Source organism: Stegodyphus dumicola, chromosome X2 (genome assembly GCF_044657685.1).
Source record: "Stegodyphus dumicola isolate Sdum_Otavi_A_Nest chromosome X2, ASM4465768v1".
Classification (NCBI taxonomy): Eukaryota; Metazoa; Arthropoda; class Arachnida; order Araneae; family Eresidae; genus Stegodyphus; species Stegodyphus dumicola.
The window spans coordinates 34,132,815-34,149,923 of NC_140781.1; the positions used below are offsets into that span (position 1 = coordinate 34,132,815).

General features: G+C 34.3%; 1 protein-coding gene across 2 annotated transcripts in view; it reads left to right on the plus strand.

The window, feature by feature from the left end:
- LOC118190092 (uncharacterized) overlaps positions 1-17,109 on the plus strand; it is a 239,820-nt gene that overhangs the window by 174,285 nt on the left and 48,426 nt on the right. For both annotated transcript variants that reach the window (XM_035360789.2, XM_035360790.2), the window contains exons 9-10: positions 10,330-10,608; positions 16,196-16,348. In XM_035360789.2, coding sequence (XP_035216680.1) covers positions 10,330-10,608; positions 16,196-16,348 — 432 coding nt within the window. The remainder of the gene's footprint in view (positions 1-10,329; positions 10,609-16,195; positions 16,349-17,109) is intronic.

Genomic DNA, 17,109 nt, shown 5'->3' on the forward strand with positions numbered 1-17,109 from the left:
CGGCCTGTGTGCTTGCCTTGGTGTGTATTTAATTATGGCAAAGCACACTAGGGCTATCTGCCTAAGGGGAGGGATGCCTTCGTGGAGGACTTTCTAAGGGAAACTGGCTCGTATACACGTTACACATGGGGAAAACCACGAAAACACCCATGCAGCCAGCCCGTTCGCGGGATTCGAACCTCGGACCGAACAGTGTTTAGCGACTTTACCGCTCGGCCGCTGGTGGGCTGTGCTTGCCTTGGAGAATTGTTAATCGTTCAACGTGATATTCAAAGTTTGCTGAATTAGCAGCGGTATTGTAAAGCGCGGTGAGGTTAGTTACTTTTAGAGAGCCTCGTAGTTAGAGTCTTGTTATTAGTTTCTTTTCAGGTTCTTATTTTTATTTTAACGCCGAGTCGGCGTAGTTTGTGAGCGTCAAGAGCACGCACTTGTAACTTCTTAAGTTGAATAAAAAGGGACTTCTTCCAACTTCCGAGACCTCTATAACACCTTGCGTGCACAACTATACCTAATATGCTAACCGCAAAAGTGCATTAAAGTTTCGTGTAAACCCTTAGCAAGACTCTGTCATTTTTCCAGTCACCTCTTGGTTGCGTGCAAGTTGGAGGCGCGCAACTCTACAGCATGAAAAAAAAATTCGCTTTTGAAACAAAATAACTTTGCAACACTTAATGCATATTTGCATGTAAAATTCTAAGAAATTTTCATTGTTCAGTTACACTTTACATCACTAACGCAGAGTTGCTTCACATTATTTACAAAAATTTCATCAACAGTTCTGATTTTAATTCTCATAAATTTAAGTGTTTCTGATTGTGAATACATTAAATTATTGTGAGCTTGCGAAAACAACTTCAAGCGTCTGGCTTTAAACAACCTAACCAAAATGGCCTCGCTTGAGACTGTAATATCCTAGTTAAATTAGAAGTTCTTGAGAGCTAAAGTATTGAAGAACTGTGTAAGAAAGAAGTCCAAAGAAGGGTTAAATTTCCCCTTTATTCTAACTCGAAATTGGCACCTTCTCGGGCTTACAATAAGCCTCCATTCGGGCTTTAATTCAATATAGAAAATATAAAACTAATATAACACTAATTAAAATAAAACAGCCTAAGCTACACAGAATTAACTAACAGAGTTGGCCCTTATATAAGCTCACCGGCTTAGGCTAGCGAGCACGTAATATATACGGCCGTAAACCAACAAACTTTTGCAACAACGTGGCGGAAAGGCAGACCACGCTCTCTAACTGAAGTACCTCCAGCCTCAGTTTAAGTAGATAGTAATTTTCCCTCTACTTTGCATAAAGCGTGAAACTGAAAACAGGTTCAGGTAGAAAAATAAAGAGGTACAGGAAAGCTGTCTTAAAACTAAAAGTAACTATTGATAAAATAAAGTAAAACCTAGAGAAGTAAGCCTTTATTTCTCTTGAAAATCCATTAAATTAACAAACATTCTAATACTCTTTCAGTATAATTTATTTTATCATTTTTAAATGCTGAATACGTGATCTGAACGTAACTTCAATAGCTTTTAATGTTTCATGTGGAGCTAAACAAGTTCAGAAATGTGCCTTAATTATGTTGATTTAGTTGCCATGTGGTTAGGATTGATTTAGTTTATTATGGCAAATATGAAAATTGAATTGGCGTTAAAAGTTCATTTTCTTCAGATCGAATAGAAACGCGCATTGATTGGAAATGCATTAGAAGTTCTTATAAGAAACGCACCTATTATATAAACATTTTTCTAAGAATGTAAATCTTGGAAAGTTAGCGTATTTTAAATGTAAAAGAGATATTCGATGTTCATATTAATAATGTTAAGGATTTTAGTGAACAAAAATGCTTCTTGTTGAGGAAATTTTAAAGGTGCACCAATAGTTAGGATCTTATGTTGAAAGAAATAAAAGGAGTTGCAACATATCTTTTTTGTCTTTAGTCTTCTTTACTGAGTTTCATATTTTTCCTAGTCGTTCATTAAAGTGAAATTTTAAAATAATTTGTTTTTTTGCTGTTAGATGTATAATTAGGTTTGATAACCAAAATAAACTTAGCAGTATTGGATGTATAATATGTTAATTAGCACTAACGCAGGGCTTTAGTTTTGTTTAGAAGAAAGAAGCAACAATTGAATTTTGCACAGTTCCAATGAAGAAGGGTAATATATTTAATACTCACTCAGTATCAGCTTTGATCTAGTCGAATTAGTTGCCATGTGATTAGGATTGACTTAGTTTATTATGGCAAATGTGAAAATTGAATCGACGTTATTATTATACAGTAACATAATTTGGAGAAAAGGAAAAGTACAAATTGCTGTAACAAATTAGTTGTAAAAAGTGAACTGTTCATCTATCGAAGTTTAATGCACATTTTCAAAAGAAAATATGATCTTCCAAGCTAATTTGCTACGCTCATAGGCTAAAGCTTGGCTACATTTCGACGTGATAACCTTCATCTATTTACAGACCTTTTTCTAAGGACATTCAGATCAATAGTTTTCAGCAGAATAGCCTATGACCGAGACACGCTCCAAATTGCATTAATCAAATTATACGGAAAAGGGTAGACAAATTGTATTAATACTGTAAATGACTCATGGAGTACAAATTTATATTTACGTAACTTATCGTGTAAAGCAGCAATTCTTAAATTTCATAAATTCGAGGATGGTCTTTTTGTATGTTGTGCTCTTTGCTCGACCCATTATTCATTAACCACCCTGGTGGTTTTTATTGTATTTTTCAAGAAAGAATCACACAATAAATAAAATATAAATTTGAAGAACCTCTCGCGTTCCTTTGACTGTTAACTCTCGGTCACCCTCCTTCAGGAATCCGTGGAACACAGTTAAGAGTCACTGATGTAAGATAATTGCAGTTAATTTCTAAAGAACGGAAGCCTGCGGTACCCTAAAAGTAATTTTGTTATTAGAAAAAGGATTAAAAGAAATCTTTAAGTTACTTTGAGTAATATTATACCATGTATTTATCGTCCACGGGATTTGGCAGTTGTTGCCATTGTGCGAAACATAAGATCTTGAATGTATACTTTTCACTTGGAAAGACAAATAGCCAGCTCTCAGAGTTTTGCTCTTCGGCAAAATATAAGAACTTAATTCATCCATAAAACTATAATTGCATCTCTGTAAAAGCAACGGATCTTTTTGTTGATAATTGAAATCTTTATTTTAATTTTAGTAGCATATTTAATTGACATGATTTAAAGTTAATTTAATTTTTTAATGCATCTGATAGGTAACTATGGATAGTTTATTTTTGAGCGTTATTGCAGCTAATAAAAGTTGTTTCTAACGGTCATACATTACGTACTTCGCTATAGAATCGTTGGATTTTTACATTTATGTTAAAAATGCTATAAATGATATACAGATTATTATTTTTATTACAAAATATAGTTTGACGTACTAATACCAGTTTAAAGTTGTCATTTCTAGCTTAAGGAAAAAAAACATTATGTGGAATTTTGTTTCATATTTTGACCTATAATTAAATATCCACTGATCACTTTTCATGTTAGCACTACGAGTTCATCAATGGGGAATGACAAATTCTTACCTGAAATTAGCTTATTTTATATAAATTTTCCAATATTTGCCAAATTAATCACACTCTTAAATTAATCTCCGACTGGTGGTGATTTTAAATTTCCTGATTAAATGGGTAAAAAATGTAAGCTTTCTACAGTAATAAAACTCATATTCTGTTGCATATAAATTTAAAACGTTTACCATCCCCCCCGATTTCTAGAGCATTTACATACAGTATGTCCTTTTGTTGGCAACCACTGTATGTTTAAAACGAAAATCGCCATGCTTAGATTTAAATCAGAAAATCTAGCCATTGTTGTGTTTATTGATGAAGTCTTTCCGTGCAGTATGACCGTTAGAAGCGACTTTTATTAGTTGTAGTAATGCTGACAAATAAACTATCCATAATAACCTATCAGATACACGTTAAAAAATTTTAATGCACTTTAAAAATCACGTGGATATACATATAATTTCTGCCGCATATGTAAAAAGGATAGAATTCGGTGCGTGTAGAAAGTAAATAATAATGCTTACTTGAAATGGAATTCTTTTTTTTTTTTTTTTTTTTTTTTTTTTTTCTTTCCCCGAAGTGTATGAGAGAACGTTTTAATGAAAACTATTTGTATAAGCTAGTACTACTATTGAATGCAGCAGATTTTCTGTTACACAAATATTTGTTATCCGTATGATACATTAATTCCATTATTATTAAAAACTTGTTTGCAAGGTGTTGGTAAACATCCTGAAAATCTTCTGGAAGTAAGACGTAATGATGTGATGAGAAATTTTTCAGAATTTCCGATCGCTCTCCCCCCCCCCCGATACCCAATATTTAAATACTTACGTCCGTTACAAGACCTGTTGTATTCACTATACCAATCTTCAGTTACCAAAGCTCGCCCAAGCCTTTCTTATTGCATATATTTCTTTGGTGCAATCTGCTTTAGGTTTTGAGAATCGCCGATTTTAGACGAAAAAATCGTTTCCTTTTTAAAGTGTGATTCCTAATTACGCAATCTAAATGTAAAAAAATGTAAATTACGCAATCTAAATGTAAATTAATATTTTTAAAAATCTACGCAACCTAAATGTAAATTAATATTATTAACGCAATCTAAATGTAAATTAATATTAATTCAGAAGTCAAACAACAAAAATCAGCGTTAATTTACAAAACTTTCACAGGACTAGTTTCGATGGTTTTACCGAACCATCATCTTCAGCTGCAAAACCGCAAATGAACAAAATAGGAAATAATGTTTAGATAAGATAAGAAAGCCTGGACAAGAATAAGCAAGTGGCGCCATCTGTTGGCGAAACCAGAACTAAAACATAATTTCTCTAAAAGCCGAAGGCAAATTTGGATTGGAATTAGGATCGTTAACTAGAACAGAAAGATTTTTATGAATGTGAAATGCCTCTAGAAAATCCAGTTCTCCAATGGAAGATGTTTTTTGAATAATTTTGGCAGCAGAAAAATTGAAAGTGTGATTTTCGGACCAACAATGTTGAGCAACAGAAGACTTCTGTGTTTCCTTTTTTCTAACATATGCCTCATGTTCTTTGACGCGAAATTTTAAGGCTCTCTTAGTTTGGCCAATGTAAATTAAACCGCACTGGCAAGGAATCCTATAAATACCCCAGGAATTCATATCCGGAATGGGGTCCTTGAGTATAGAAGTTGGAATTTTATTGATGGGAGAGTAAACAACCCGTAAGTTAAATTTCTGCAAAATATGTGCAACTTTATAGCTAATTGATGGAAAGAAGGGAATGACAACAGAATTTTTATAATCTCCTAAAATAAGAGTGTGGCTTTTAGTGTGTTGAGATGAGAATTTTTTAACTGCTTGATTAATAATGTTGGGTGAAAAGCCCCTGTCAATAGCTATTGCTTTTAAATAATTTAGTTCTTCATCAAGGGCTAGTTTGGAGGAGCAAACTTGAAGAGCACGGAAAACATAGGAATAAAATGAAGCTAACTTTTGTTTAGTCGGATGACATGATTTAAAGTGTGGTGGAAGGCAAACCGATGAAGGTTTACGGTAAACTGTAGTACTGAAGTTGGATGTGTTACGTGTGACCAGAATGTCGAGAAACGGAAGAGAATTGCAAGTCTCAAGTTCAAAAGTGAACTGAATAGCAGGATCAATAGAATTCATTGTTGAAAGAACTCTATTTAAATCATCTTTATTACCTTCAAACAGGGTAAAAGTATCGTCTACGTAGCGGAACCATGCCGGGAAGTTTAAAGTTTCAAACAATTTTGATTCATAATAATGCATGTAGATATCAGCCAGGATGGGACTGAGGGGGCTTCCCATGGCTAATCCCTCAGTTTGCTTGTAATATTTATTTTGGAAAACAAAATGTGTTTGTTTCAAACAGAGTTGAGTGAGAGAAATTAGCTCATCAATTTCGATGCAAGAGAAATGAAATTCGCGAAGTCTGGTTTCTAGACATCTTAATGCACCCTCCACTGGGACATTGGTGAATAATGATTTTACATCAAAAGAAACCATGAGTAAATTACGAGGAGAAATGTTTTTAACCTTTTTTACAAACTCTATTGAATTTTTTATGGTGTAAATGTTATTGTCTAATAGAGTGGAAAATCTAGAAACTAAATATTTAGCTAATGGATACGAGGCAGTACCTAAATTTGATACAATAGGGCGGAAAGGAATACCACTTTTATGAATTTTGGGAAGAGCATATAATCTGGCACAATTCGCAACAGATGGGATAAGCGAATGTTTTAAGTTGCTTGAAATGATTTGCGAAGATTTGATCGCAGTTTTTATTTTGGATAAGTCCGAAGGTGAAGGATCTTTAGGGATCGGATTATATGGTCCTTCGTTTAAGAGTTTAGTGACACCATCGATGTAAGTGTTCTTATCCATGACGACTATCTGGCCACCTTTGTCGGCCTTTGAAATGACAATATCCGGGTTAGAATGAATCTCGCGCATTGTTGCTCTTTCTCTCGCAGTTAGATTTGGTTTCAAAGGTTACGTTTATGTTTTAACATTTACAAGTTACGTTTATGTTTTGTACATTTGGATATTGTGCTTTGCTTGTCTGATTTCATGCATTTTGCTTACAAACATTTTGTTTTCTATTCATTTCAGTGAGGGATTTTTCTGCTATTTTGTGTGTACTTTATTATTGCTCAGTTAATTTAGTTTGATTTTCTGCATTGTTTATCATGCCTTCATCCGTTAATCGTTTCACTAAATTACGCCTGAAACGGCAAAAATTCCTGAATCATCTTGACTTTTTACTTAAATGTAAATGTAAAAAATTGATCCCCAATTTTATTCAAATCAAATCTAATCAAAAACCTTCGAGTCGCGTTTCAAGAATTCTGTTAAATTGCAAACTTGCCTTACTTCGGTCCGTGATAAGGGATACACGTCAACAATTGTCCAAAATTGAACATGAACTCTATAAGCTTCATCTGGAACTCGCTAAAACATATCCAAAATTCACTGTCCTTGAACAAAAGTCTTGGTCTAGAACGGAGAATGCAGTTAACCGTCATAAAAACACCCTTGCAGTTAAATTCGAAAAACTTCTTTTACAGTCTTCCAGTTCAAGTAGTTCAAAAAATCTTCCCATTGTAAACATCAAGCCAATAGTTAATATTTCTAATGTTAGTCTTTCAGAAGAACAAGAGAGAATTCTAAAATATAATTTTAACTTCTCACAAACCTGTAAACCCTCGATTCCAAAGATTTTGGCTCCTATCGAAAAAGCTTTCAAGTTCAGTAAAGTTTCAGATTCACAGAAAGAAATGATTAGGCATCTTATCGCTCATAATGTGAAATTCAATAATAAACCTTTGAAACCAAATCTAACTGCGAGAGAAAGAGCTACAATGCGCGAGATTCATTCTAACCCGGATATTGTCATTTCAAAGGCCGACAAAGGTGGCCAGATAGTCGTCATGGATAAGAACACTTACATCGATGGTGTCACTAAACTCTTAAACGAAGGACCATATAATCCGATCCCTAAAGATCCTTCACCTTCGGACTTATCCAAAATAAAAACTGCGATCAAATCTTCGCAAATCATTTCAAGCAACTTAAAACATTCGCTTATCCCATCTGTTGCGAATTGTGCCAGATTATATGCTCTTCCCAAAATTCATAAAAGTGGTATTCCTTTCCGCCCTATTGTATCAAATTTAGGTACTGCCTCGTATCCATTAGCTAAATATTTAGTTTCTAGATTTTCCACTCTATTAGACAATAACATTTACACCATAAAAAATTCAATAGAGTTTGTAAAAAAGGTTAAAAACATTTCTCCTCGTAATTTACTCATGGTTTCTTTTGATGTAAAATCATTATTCACCAATGTCCCAGTGGAGGGTGCATTAAGATGTCTAGAAACCAGACCAAACAGGGTAAAAGTATCGTCTACGTAGCGGAACCATGCCGGGAAGTTTAAAGTTTCAAACAATTTTGATTCATAATAATGCATGTAGATATCAGCCAGGATGGGACTGAGGGGGCTTCCCATGGCTAATCCCTCAGTTTGCTTGTAATATTTATTTTGGAAAACAAAATGTGTTTGTTTCAAACAGAGTTGAGTGAGAGAAATTAGCTCATCAATTTCGATGCAAGAGAAATGAAATTCGCGAAGTCTGGTTTCTAGACATCTTAATGCACCCTCCACTGGGACATTGGTGAATAATGATTTTACATCAAAAGAAACCATGAGTAAATTACGAGGAGAAATGTTTTTAACCTTTTTTACAAACTCTATTGAATTTTTTATGGTGTAAATGTTATTGTCTAATAGAGTGGAAAATCTAGAAACTAAATATTTAGCTAATGGATACGAGGCAGTACCTAAATTTGATACAATAGGGCGGAAAGGAATACCACTTTTATGAATTTTGGGAAGAGCATATAATCTGGCACAATTCGCAACAGATGGGATAAGCGAATGTTTTAAGTTGCTTGAAATGATTTGCGAAGATTTGATCGCAGTTTTTATTTTGGATAAGAATTTCATTTCTCTTGCATCGAAATTGATGAGCTAATTTCTCTCACTCAACTCTGTTTGAAACAAACACATTTTGTTTTCCAAAATGTGTTTGAAACAAACACATTTTGTTTTCCAAAATAAATATTACAAGCAAACTGAGGGATTAGCCATGGGAAGCCCCCTCAGTCCCATCCTGGCTGATATCTACATGCATTATTATGAATCAAAATTGTTTGAAACTTTAAACTTCCCGGCATGGTTCCGCTACGTAGACGATACTTTTACCCTGTTTGAAGGTAATAAAGATGATTTAAATAGAGTTCTTTCAACAATGAATTCTATTGATCCTGCTATTCAGTTCACTTTTGAACTTGAGACTTGCAATTCTCTTCCGTTTCTCGACATTCTGGTCACACGTAACACATCCAACTTCAGTACTACAGTTTACCGTAAACCTTCATCGGTTTGCCTTCCACCACACTTTAAATCATGTCATCCGACTAAACAAAAGTTAGCTTCATTTTATTCCTATGTTTTCCGTGCTCTTCAAGTTTGCTCCTCCAAACTAGCCCTTGATGAAGAACTAAATTATTTAAAAGCAATAGCTATTGACAGGGGCTTTTCACCCAACATTATTAATCAAGCAGTTAAAAAATTCTCATCTCAACACACTAAAAGCCACACTCTTATTTTAGGAGATTATAAAAATTCTGTTGTCATTCCCTTCTTTCCATCAATTAGCTATAAAGTTGCACATATTTTGCAGAAATTTAACTTTCGGGTTGTTTACTCTCCCATCAATAAAATTCCAACTTCTATACTCAAGGACCCCATTCCGGATATGAATTCCTGGGGTATTTATAGGATTCCTTGCCAGTGCGGTTTAATTTACATTGGCCAAACTAAGAGAGCCTTAAGATTTCGTGTCAAAGAACATGAGGCATATGTTAGAAAAAAGGAAACACAGAAGTCTTCTGTTGCTCAACATTGTTGGTCCGAAAATCACACTTTCAATTTTTCTGCTGCCAAAATTATTCAAAAAACATCTTCCATTGGAGAACTGGATTTTCTAGAGGCATTTCACATTCATAAAAATCTTTCTGTTCTAGTTAACGATCCTAATTCCAATCCAAATTTGCCTTCGGCTTTTAGAGAAATTATGTTTTAGTTCTGGTTTCGCCAACAGATGGCGCCACTTGCTTATTCTTGTCCAGGCTTTCTTATCTTATCTAAACATTATTTCCTATTTTGTTCATTTGCGGTTTTGCAGCTGAAGATGATGGTTCGGTAAAACCATCGAAACTAGTCCTGTGAAAGTTTTGTAAATTAACGCTGATTTTTGTTGTTTGACTTCTGAATTAGTATTTATTCGGCGTGTTATTGTGTCGTAAATTAATATTTTTAATTAAGACAAGTGAGCAATTATTTGCAATTTAAAAAACGTGAAAGAGTAGACACCGTAGCAGTGGCCGATAATGTAGGAAAATTTTTTAAAAATACATAATGTTGTTGACGGGTATTTTCACCTTTCCTTTTGGTTTTGGTGAAAAATATAATTTAATGTGAAAATAAAATATTTTACGACTGAAAATAAATATATATTTATTTAAAGTAAATTGTCTATGATAAATGCTTTATTTGCAATACTCAGTATTTAATTTTAAATATGAAAATCGATTATCCGAATATATCTCGGCCCTACTCGGCTCGGATAATCGGAACCAAACTGTATTTGGGTGAAATAATTTTAACCGGAGATTTCTGTTGATTTTTCAGAGTTCTCGCATCTCCGAAGTGGAAAGGAATGACAGCGGGGTTGGAACTGAAACCAGTAAACCCCCTCGCATGAAGCTTCTGCCTGCTGACTGGGAAGAGCAGCTTTGTGCCGATTGTGATCACCAGGTGGAGCCAGTAGAGGATGAAGATTCTGGGCTGCTGTTCAGCCCTCTCGTTTGTCGGAAATGCGAGTTCCGCCGCTGTGAGAGGAAGGAGATAATTATTGAGTTTGTGGACACCGAACTCAAATATGGCAGAGATTTGCGAATTATTAAAGAAGTAAGCAAGCTTGATAAGTAATCAGAAGTTTCAGTTTGATTTTTCAGATTTCGTCGTATATTACGGCAGGGAAACAGAGGGTCGACCAAATTTCGAATTTGCAAATGGGAAATATTTATTCGTGTCTACAAGAGATACGAAAAGTTATACAAAAATAAAGGAGAGTGAGGAGAAAAATTATATAGTGAGCATGTGCATGTGTTACCGTATTTTTTCACATATTTTATACCCTGCGAAATTTTTCACGTAGCTTTTTAGCGTAAGGATCTCAAAATTAAATCTTCACGTAATTTTCAACTTCAAGGAGTTCAGAAATCGAGCTCCGCTTATATTTTAAAATGAATTCGTCCACATAGTGGTTGTTTTCATCTAACTGATTGAGCGCTTGGATTTTGGGTGCATGGGCTCTGCTTGATGAGGTAATAATAGTGAATAATAATAAATTAAAACTTGCCTTACAAATAAATTATAAGCTTACCAGGGTAAAAATATATAAATAAGATATTCTTGCATAAAAAATATTGTTGCATGCGTACGGGTACGTAACAGATTGAATGCATAAGTCGGATAAAAGATTAATAAAATTTATTCTTATCAAAAGAAATATAACAGAAAGCTGGAATTTTTCCACAGAGATACTCGTACAAGTGTTCATAATATCATGCAATGTGATTAGTACTTATACTTCAGACTCCGAGAGTATAACGCAACGCAAAGAGAAAGTTAATCCGATCTCACACCGAATTCACAAAAATAACAATAGCTAACTAAAAACTGAACTGAGATGTTATCTCTCTGGCTTTTATAGCTTTTAATCGGTCGCGAGAAATTTCTGGTAATTTCTGCTTCTCGAGATTTCTGGAAAGCAAAAGAGTAGAATTACGGTTACAGCTAACATAGTAGCCAATTACATTTTTTCAAATTAAATATAAATTACAGAGATAAACCTTTATTCAGTGTTAAATGCATTTCTTGTATTTTTACTTTTTCAGCATAGCTTTCTCTTAAAACTCGTTTCGCGCTGAGAAATAAAACAATTTTAATTATAATTCTACTAACATTAGCTATCTAAATACAAAATTCATAGCAATATTTTAGCATTCCATGTGTAACTAATGCGAGGACCAACAAACTCGGATCACATTAACCATTCCACCTTTTCATTAATTCATTACAAACAGTCTGTATTAGCAGATACTTATTTTTCTACTGCAGATTAAAACTATACATAACCATAGTGTCATTCAGTAAACAATGTGTCCTAAATGTACTTCTAAAAGTAGCATTGCCTCTGCAGTAAGTCACAGAAACGGAAATAAAATTATTTTGTCGTCGCTTTTATTTATTTATTTATTATTACTGTGAGGATTGCGTACACGGCATGTTTGGAATCAGTTCGAAACTAAAATTTTAACTATAATTTTCAAATTTATAATTGTTAAAAATCTATACTATAGCATGGCTGCATTTACTTCTACTTGCATTTAAAAATTCAAACTATTACTTGTAACAGCACCAGCAGAGTCAAATTTTCCGAACCTATGGGGTGCAGCAGCGTTTTATAGAACATTTTGTTAAAATAATAAATTAAATACGCAATACTCAGTTTTTTATTTTAAATATGAAAATCGATTATCCGAATACATCTCAGCCTTACTCGGTTCGGCTAATCGGAATCAAACTGTATTTGGGTGAAATAATTTTAACCGGCGATTTTCTGTTGATTTTTCAGAGAACTACATTGTACAAATGGATGTTATGCAACAATGTGCGCCAGAAGACTCGCATTCTTTTACACATGTGCTGCTTTTAGTTTGTTCGTTCAGCGTGGACAGCTGAACTGCAAATCGCTATTTTTCACTGTTGAAATTTATTTTAAGAATAACAGGTTTCTAGTTCTACCTGCATGGTTTTATTTTCTTAGATTAAAGGATAACGATTCTAAATTTTATATGGAGTAACACAGCGTGAATAAGACTGCTGAACACTGAGAGTTTGGCCAGGGCTCTCTGACTGTTCGGGAGTTTTTTTCCATGTGTAACACGAATACGAGTCAGAAAGTCTTCACAATGATATCTCTTTCCTAGGCAGATTATCATCATGTCGTTTGCCACCATAAGCTAAACAAACCTAAGCTTCTTATGGATGGTATTTCAAGCAACAAATTTTTCAAACACGTTGTGGCATCATTGTTGAATTTAAAGATTACACCTGAGTTGCCATCACCAATATTTCTAGAGGTATGTTACGAAGAATAATAGCTACTACTCCAAAGACTGTGTGATGAAGCGAAGCCATCATTTGACAGAGTTCATTTTTAAAAACACTGATAAATACTCCTTTCCAATACCACTGAGCAGCGATGGCTTTACTGTAAAGCTTCCAACCGGATTAAAATGGCATTCTGGTGACTACTGTTAATCATAGAGAATAATAAATAAAAAGCTGTAATTCACTTACGGTGAGATTTTTATTAATAGGCTATCAACGCTTTATCAACTTTTATTAATTATATGTGAATTAAATATGAACTGTGAATATTTTATGTTCCATGGAACCGTACTTTGGTGAATTGCAGATCACACAAATATTTTAATAAACAATTCTTAGCTTTGAAAGTCATTAGCATTTTACATTCTTACCCTTTAAAACCGAATTTCGTTGTTATATATAGCTGACACAATCACTGTAATTTTGGGAGGGGGGGTTAGTGATTAGAATACAACGTAGGTTTTTCACACTCCATTGGCATATTCTGTATTGGTGCATCTACTATTTTAGGTTCAGTCTTTTACTGTGTTTTTCACACATATTTTAGTGTGTTTTCACATACACACACTCGTGTGCAAAATTAAGAGAATTTGCACATTATATTGAATTTATGAAAAACTATGAAATTTGGTATGAATATTCATTTGTAACAGCGAAAACGATGTACCATTCAAGCCCATAGTGCAGGGATGTCCAAAATCCACAATGTGATATCGAACTGAAAATTAGCCTAATATAAAATAAGGTCCCCCTCTCACAGCCAGATAGGTATTGCAGCGCGACAGCATACTGGACACAAAATAGTTGAGGAATCTCTGAGTTGAGGATAAGAGCCAGTCTATCCTAATTTTCAACGCAGTCAACGCAATTTTCAACTGCGGGGTGGTTCTGGGACCGGGATGGCGAGATGAAATCGCCCTCCCAAGAGCGTCTCGGACATACTCTATGCGTCAGGAGATCTGGCTGGCCAATCTATGCTGTGAATATCTTCATTTTCCAGGTAATCGTCGAACAGCTGGGCCCTATGTGAACGACTGTCCATTAACACGAACACAAGCCCAACTGCGCCCCTCAAAATCTCCTCTCAATACATCTCTAAAATCTTCTCTCAATACATCATAACAGTTAGGAACCTTTATGAAACACATGCAAAGGTATGTGACCATCCAACAGACACCCAAATTATTACACTTCCACCACCGTAATGATCTTTTCTCTGATGAGGAAGGGATGGTATCGGGTTTCAAACTCTTTTCCGGGTACAGATACGCCGAGAATCAGTGTCTAGGCGGAATGTCAACTCATCTATATAGAGCATGGTGCGTCACTGAAGTCTGATCTAAGGCGCATGTTGTCTGCACTATGCTAAACGCGCTCTCTTGTGCGCTGCAGTGAGCGGAACGCAAACAGTGGGTCTTCTGGCATACAGCCCTATCTCATAAAATGTTCGGCAATTGCATACAGTGAAACTCGAATTCCAGTCGCAGCATACAGCTCATATGAGAGCTGTGAAGCTGTAGCAAACCTGCGTCGTCGAGCCGAAAGTGCCAAATAACGATCCTCATTTGTCATTACGGATCTTGGTCGACCTTTTCTAGGTCTCTGATATGGATCCAGTGTCTTGAAACTGTGTCCACAAATTGCAGAACACACTAAGCCTTACACTGAGCTCTGTAGCACCTGCGCATGGTGATTGGCCTGCATCCAATATACAGAACAATTCATCTGATTCTGTCATTCACACGTTCATGGCTACTCACTTTACCTGATGACTAATAAAATTTCTCAACTTCTGCAAGAAACACAGCAAATGTCGTGAAGAAGTACGAGCACACAAATCGGCGAAGACCCCTCGCGCGCTTAATTCTCTCCGCAGATACGCACGTGTACGCTTGTAGGCTTACGTGTGCTTGTAGGCACGTATACTCTTGTCGACTCGAATATTTGCATAGTTCTTCGCCAGCATAATTAGTACTTTTGGTTCAATAACTTTCTCAAAAATAAACATAATGTGCAAAGTCTCTTAATTTTGCACATGAGTGTAGTTACATGCGTATAAATCAGTTCTAGGGAAATTGAAGCGGAAAAGAATGACTGAAGTGCAAGATCATGGTGCACAAAAAATGAACTTATTTCCAGAGCTTTAAAATGTCTACCGGCCAACGGGAAATGTCTAGTGACAAGTAAGTTGTATGAATGTGAATAAATAAATGCACGTTATTTGGCCTCCGGTATTAACTATAAAGACTTCCTCATCTGTCTTTTCCATAAAACGATGAGTGAAAATTAAATTTTAAACACCAAGATTGATTCAAGATTAATTAATTAATTTTTTCATTCGGTTTAAGTTCTGTACCAAACGTGGTCCAAAAAAATTAAATTCATGTGCACGTGAAAAAATAAAAACGAAACACTAAAATCCTGATTTGAAAAATAGAAACCTGATAATATAATAGAAGCTTAAAATCGTGATAAGCATTTAGATTGTTTGTACGATAAATTTTCACTTTTATGTATTAACAAAAACGCATAGTCTCGTGGTTAAGATGCTATAGCAATGCTGATTTTCCTGAAATGTGAAGAAATTTATTTTATAAAATACGTGAAAAACTTAATACGCGATTTTAATTAAATCTAGATATTATTTTGAAAATAAATTTATTACTCCTTTAATTATAAACAATCTGAAAATATGCGAATATTCGAGTCGTAAGAGAATATTATCTTGTGAATTCCAGAACATGATGAAAGCTAACAATATGTGTATTAACAGCAAAACAACAGAGACAGTCAATATAATATTTAGGATACGGTAGATTCGGTTAATAAAATTTTTAAAGATTTCCTGTAGTATTTAAAGCTGTAGTAAGTAACACTATTAGTTCAGTAAACAAAAAAAGAAGGCGCTAGTGGGCTCATACAACAAGAGCAAACGATCAGTCCATTTCGTAATAATTTTTTTATGAATTTACAATCGGTACATGATCACCACATGTAACACACTAATGTCGTTTTTTTTTTTTTTTTTTTTTTTTTTTTTTTTTATAGTGTGTGCATTTTATTGACAATTATTCTGACTTTCAAACCGCCAGTTGCTACCAAGTCCAATTTAACGCCGAATTTAGTCCAAATGATTTAACAAATGCCTGCACTTTTTTAACTTATCGATTGTTGTACATTTTGTAAGCCGCTTTTGGGCATAGGTATGCTGATATGCCAAATTTAGTTACTTGTATAATTCAGAAAATTAACTATCCATTATTAATTTTCATCTAGTACTTTTGTTGCCACGCCTTTTTCTTTTTTTTTCCTACAGGAATTTTATAGACCTATGGAAATAGCCGGTCTTTTAGCGAAGGATCAACTACTTAGCATATTTCTGAACTTAGATGAACTGATTTCAGCTAATACAAAGTTTTCAGAAAAACTTCAGGATGCCCTTGATATTGCCACGGAACATGGAGACGAAGTAAGTTGACTAATTTTCATTTCAGAAACTCTACTTATAATCTGATTATACCGATATTTTAAATGAATTTTAATATTTCTTTATCCACTAAAAGGTTTATTAGAGTAAAAAAATAAGAATAATCTTAGATTATTTCTCTTTTGTATAGGAACTTTTACCAACCCTTGAAGATTAATTTCTTCAATGTTCCTCCATAATGTAAAATATACCCAAATATGAATGTTAAAAATAAAATTGAAACTTGCAAAATTTAGTTACCTAATGGAATTTGCAATAACGAAAAGATGTAAAATGGAAACGTATTTTCAGTTTAGAAATTACTCAGTATAACTGCATTCGTTAATTCTTAGATTATTTAAATGAGTCAAAACAGTTTGACAGGAAGCGGATATTTGATAGTTGTTATTTCCTTACACATGTATGTGCTTCTGATTTTATAATCTATTCATGAGGCATTTAATTTATACTTCAAATTTAATCAGTTATAACTATTTGACAAACTGAGCGATCTGAAATCAGTTAACTGACTTTTTAATAACTTAAATCTTCATCATATTTTTTCTAATATACACTCTGCTGCAAAAAAATATATACACCCAGAAAGAATTGAACCGCAACTTCGAAACTCTGCAGTAGTATAGTCTTTGAGTAGATAAACAAATGATCAACAGTGGGCCGAAAATAACGTTTTAGTTGCAAGTAGCAATACAAATAATTTGAAAATCAGTAGATGGGAAAGCAAACTCTGGCAGCTACACAAG